General features: G+C 50.9%; 2 protein-coding genes across 2 annotated transcripts in view; one reads left to right on the plus strand and one right to left on the minus strand.

The window, feature by feature from the left end:
* The window catches only part of rpap3 (RNA polymerase II associated protein 3), a 5,207-nt gene extending 3,780 nt beyond the window's left edge, over positions 1–1,427 (minus strand). Inside the window, exons 1-5 of the mRNA XM_030113799.1 lie at positions 1,299–1,427; positions 932–1,092; positions 562–723; positions 365–475; positions 157–284 (exon numbers count right to left, since the gene is read on the minus strand). Coding sequence (XP_029969659.1) covers positions 157–284; positions 365–475; positions 562–723; positions 932–1,084 — 554 coding nt within the window. The 5' untranslated portion in view covers positions 1,085–1,092; positions 1,299–1,427. The remainder of the gene's footprint in view (positions 1–156; positions 285–364; positions 476–561; positions 724–931; positions 1,093–1,298) is intronic.
* Positions 1,428–2,164: 737 nt separating this feature from the next.
* On the plus strand, positions 2,165–4,214 carry atp23 (ATP23 metallopeptidase and ATP synthase assembly factor homolog). Its single transcript, XM_030113804.1, has 6 exons — positions 2,165–2,405; positions 2,578–2,623; positions 3,167–3,248; positions 3,318–3,455; positions 3,534–3,617; positions 3,694–4,214. Exons 1-6 carry the CDS (start codon positions 2,258–2,260, stop codon positions 3,895–3,897), a joined length of 702 nt encoding a protein of 233 aa, XP_029969664.1. The 5' UTR covers positions 2,165–2,257; the 3' UTR covers positions 3,898–4,214.
* Positions 4,215–4,490: the final 276 nt, after the last annotated feature.

Below are 4,490 nucleotides of genomic sequence, written 5' to 3' on the forward strand. Positions count from 1 at the left end.
CAGATGAACTGAGATCACTCTTCAATTTTCAGACTAAATGTCAGTTAAACTGGCTCCATCTTCACGTCATCTTCATGCTGATCAGTCTGCTGTGCAGCCAGACACTCGTAACGCAGGACATCACGGAGGACACGCAGCAGCCGCTGGTTTTCTTACTTCCTGAGCCTGTAGAAGGCGGCGGCTCGGTTTGTGGGCAGCACGGGGTTGTAGGGATCCGCAGCCATCCCTCTGGTGTAGCACTCGATCGCATCGTCGTACTTTCCTTCTTTAAAAAGCGCGTTCCCCTGCCAGCAGAACAGAAGCAGCTCCAACACGCACCCTAAACACGTGACCTTCAACCTTTTCTCATCACTGCTCTCTTCACCTTTTCCTTCTGGGCCAGAGCCTTCTCCTGATCCACCGCAGCGTCCTCCGAGTCCGACTCGTTCGATTCCGCATGACATTCCTCTTTATCCATTTCTGCCAGAGCCTTGTCCTGCCGCCACAAAGCACATACTGTAACGAACAGGCTTTAAAGTCGCTGTCACATCTCACTTCCTGTCTGAAGACTGCTTTATGCACCACATCAAACTTGTCCCAGGACCGGTAGTCGAACGCTTTGATCCTGGATGCTTGACTGTCCTCCTCTGCTCTCGACTCGCCGTTGCCAGTCGGCTCCTTCTTCTTCTTCTTCTTCCTCATCTTTGTTTTGTAGTCTTTGTTGCGCACAGGAGGGAGACTTTTCTGTGACAGGAAATGGAAATGACAGGGGAGTGACAGGAGGTCACTGAGGCTCCTGAGACACTGAGAGCTGGGTTTCTGGATGGGTTGGATGTAACTGGGCACCTCAAACCCTGACCTGATGCTAATTTCAGACATTTCTGCAGCATATGAGAAGCGGAACCCAGGACAGCCAGCATAAACGCGAGCCGAGCTGAAGCTATGTCTCTACCTGAGCCTCCTGGTCCCCTCCTGTCCTCAGCTCCTCGTCCTTCTTCTTCATGTCCGCCTCCCAGCTCTCCAGCTCCCGCATGAAACTCTGCAGATCGTCCGCGTTCTGCCTCATCTGGAGCTGCAGCTCCACGGCCTTGTTCCCCCCGGACATCTCACGGCCTGCGGAACCGACATCAGTGTGTGAGGAAGTCTTTCATCGGAGAAGCTCCCGGAGGAGACACGAGGAGCAGAGAATCACGCGCGTCACGCTGTGTTGAGCGGCTAGCAGCTAACCGGCTAGCAGCTAACCGGCTAGCAAAACTCCTCCCGTTCACAGATCGAAGGAAACAAAAAGCGTCACGCGGCCCCGGAACACCGTGAAATACCTGCGGTTTCTTTCCCGGCTGGACAGACAGAATCTAGCCGCGGCTGCTTTCAGTGAACTCGGAGAAAGAGAGACGCTCACGGCTGTCTGTTTATGTTCGCAGCCATGACAGCGGAGGACCAGCATGCTCCGCGCGACGGAGGACGTAACAAAGATCGTATATACAAACAACCTGACAATGGCGCACTCCACCAGTTTTTTGTAACATTTAGCAAATAGATAGATAGATAGATAGATAGATAGATAGATAGATAGATAGATAGATAGATAGATAGAAACTTGTTCGCACTACATTAATAAAAAAAATGTAACTTGTTCCAAATACATTTGTACAACACACTAAATCAATGTAATAACAAAAAGGTTAACAATAAGGTAATCATCCCAAATAAGAATGTAGAAACGAACGGTATTTCTATAATATGCATTTTAAGTTTACGTTACTGCAGTACACTAGATTAATGAAATAAGAAACAAGATATGTGCAAATCAATAAAATGTGCAAAGTTTGTCATGTAGAATCACAAATAGAAAAACACAGATGATTTTTTTTTTATTAAATTTAAATACTACAACATTCAAGACAACTTGAAAACACATAGATTACCAAAAAATTGAAAATAATTGCTATCAATTTTAAGAGATTTTTTGTTTCACAGGGACCATGTCGAGGGAACTATCTGACTAAAGTATATAGACGATCTTTATTATGGCTTTTTAAAATGCCCCGTATAAAAACACACACGCTTTTGTTGTTGTTGTTTTATTTTACGCAAGAACAATTTTTATCTGTTTGAATTTATTTTATTTTCACTCCTTTAACAAAAACATTTGTATTGCCTTTGACCCCGCAGAGATCACGTGACCTCCCAAACAGCGATGACCTCTCGTGCTAGCAGCAGCAGCAGCAGCTAGCCGGGAGCTCATGCTAGCCGCTGCTGAGTGGACCCGCTCGGCACGATGGACCCGGCGAAGCAGGAGGAGGACTACGGCTACAACCTGTTCCCGGAGAGAAACGCCGGGGAGCAGAAGAAGACGTCGCTCAGCCAGAGTCTGTTCACCTTCAACCACAAGTGTCAGGTCATGCTGCAGTTCGCCATGGAGACGAGTGAGTGGCGATGCTAGCTCCGTTAGCACTCAGCAGCTGGAGTGTGTGTGTGAATGAGTGTTTTATAGTTTGACCTGCTAGTCAGCTGCGTGTCAGCTAACTGCTGTGTGTGTGTGTGTGTGTGTGTGTGTGTGTGTGTGTGTGTGTGTGTGTGTGTGTGTGTTCCTGTCAGGTCCTTACGCCAAACTCCTCCTCAGCGCCATGAAGGGCTCCGGATGGTACGTGTCTCCAAACACAGTGGTCACGTGATCATTGAGCATTACCTTCATTTATTTCAGTGTTTCAGTTGAGTCCAGCTGTTTGCAGCTGGATTTGCAGATTGTGAATGAATCTAACGTTAAACAACTCTGTGTATGGAAGACAGTTGTAATTAATTCTCAAGAATTGTGCAGCTAATGAGAAACGAGTGTGGTTGTGATTGATAGTCCTGATTATTTCAGACCACAAGGAAGAAATCAGAGGCACAAAAACAAAGCAAAGTTTTCCTGAAACCTGCAAGTCTGCAAGCTGCTGGTGAAAGTTTACACTAAAGAAGGAAGAAGAGCAAGTTTCAGCGAGCGAGGAAGTGAAACACCCTTCACTGTTTGCATTTAAAGCAGTTCATGTTGTGATTGGACAATAATCAGCCCAGGATTCAAAGGAAGTTTCATTTTTAACAATGATATATTCTTAAATTTTGTAAAAAATAATCCGCTTTACTAGTGCAGGTTGTTCTGACCAGCTGTTCCAGGTCAGAGTGTTAACTCCCCCCTCTGCCGCAGCAACGTGTTGAGAGAGCGCCATTTCTCCTGCGAGGACTGCGACGGGACGGTCAGCGGCGGCTTCGACGCCACCTCCTCTCAGGTAGGCCACGCCCCCTCGGGCCACGCCCCCTCGGGAACCCGAGCTGACGGCCGCCGCCTGTGCTTCCAGATCGTCTTGTGCCAGAACAACATCCACCAGCAGTCCCACATGAACCGCGTCGTCACGCACGAGCTCATCCACGCCTTCGACCACTGCCGCGCCAACGTGGACTGGTTCAACAACTACCGGCACCTGGCCTGCTCCGAGGTCGGCGCGCGCCGCCGCGCTCTCACGCTGTCTCACCCGTGGTCGCCGGTCATGTGACTCCGCCTCCTGCCGTTTCAGATCCGAGCGGCGAACCTCAGCGGCGACTGCTCCTTCTACAACGAGGTGTCCCGGCTGCACTTCGGCCTCAAGCAGCACCATCAGGTAGGTGGAGGCGTCTCCCGGCGCCCAACCCGCGGCCCGCGGCCCGAGACTCAGCCGGCCTGTCGTCCCCCGGCAGGCGTGCGTGCGCGCCCGCGCCCTGCGCTCCATCCTGGCCGTCAGGAAGATCGGCCGCGAGGAGGCGGAGAAGATCGTGGACGAGGTGTTCGACTCGTGCTTCGGCGACCACGCGCCGTTCGGACGCATCCCGCACGGCAAGAAGGACGCCAAGTTCGCCTACAGGGACTACATGAACAGAGACCGCTACTACAGCAACCTGTAGCCGCCCGGCGCCGTCCGGGACGGCGGTCGGCGTGGAAACGACGGCCGGCCCTCAGAAGGGACTCTGCGGAGACGGCTCGTCCTCGGAGGACGCTGGACACTAAGCTGTCCATGAAGGACGGGAAGGGACTGATTCTGCTGGGAAATCCGGTTTTAATGAGTGATGCTGCTCGTGTGCTTCAGGAAGTGCAGCTGTGTTTTTGTGAGTTTGCTGTGAAAGGATGTTTTCACCTCGGTGACCTTTTGACCTTCATCCATTTCCTGTAAATAAACTCGATGGTGCCGACTTTAAACCGACTGGAGCTAATTAAAGTTTGACTCGTCTGACTTTCACTTCCTTCAGTGGTTTTTCAAGGGCGGCGGCGGCGGCGGCGGCGGCCTGTTGCTTCGCCCTTCCCGCTGATCGCTGCAGAAACGTAGCCGACGGACGTTAAAGCGGATTAGAAGTCGTCTCGTTTAATCCAGCAGAGGATTCTTCACAGGAGCAACATCTGCACAGATGCTGAGGAACGTCAGCGCTGACATCTTTATTCAGCACTTCAACAGTCTCCCCACAGATTAACCAGGGGAGGGAATTAGCCTCATAACACACAC

Source organism: Salarias fasciatus, chromosome 17 (genome assembly GCF_902148845.1).
Source record: "Salarias fasciatus chromosome 17, fSalaFa1.1, whole genome shotgun sequence".
Lineage (NCBI taxonomy): Eukaryota > Metazoa > Chordata > Actinopteri > Blenniiformes > Blenniidae > Salarias > Salarias fasciatus.

Coding starts and splice junctions, on each gene's coding strand:
- atp23 (XM_030113804.1), top strand. CDS start 2,258: ATGGACCCGGCGAAGCAGGAGGAGGACTACGGCTACAACCTGTTCCCG. Junction 2,624..3,166: donor GCCATGAAGGGCTCCGGATG/GTACGTGTCTCC, acceptor CCTCTGCCGCAG/CAACGTGTTGAGAGAGCGCC. Junction 3,618..3,693: donor GCCTCAAGCAGCACCATCAG/GTAGGTGGAGGC, acceptor GTCCCCCGGCAG/GCGTGCGTGCGCGCCCGCGC.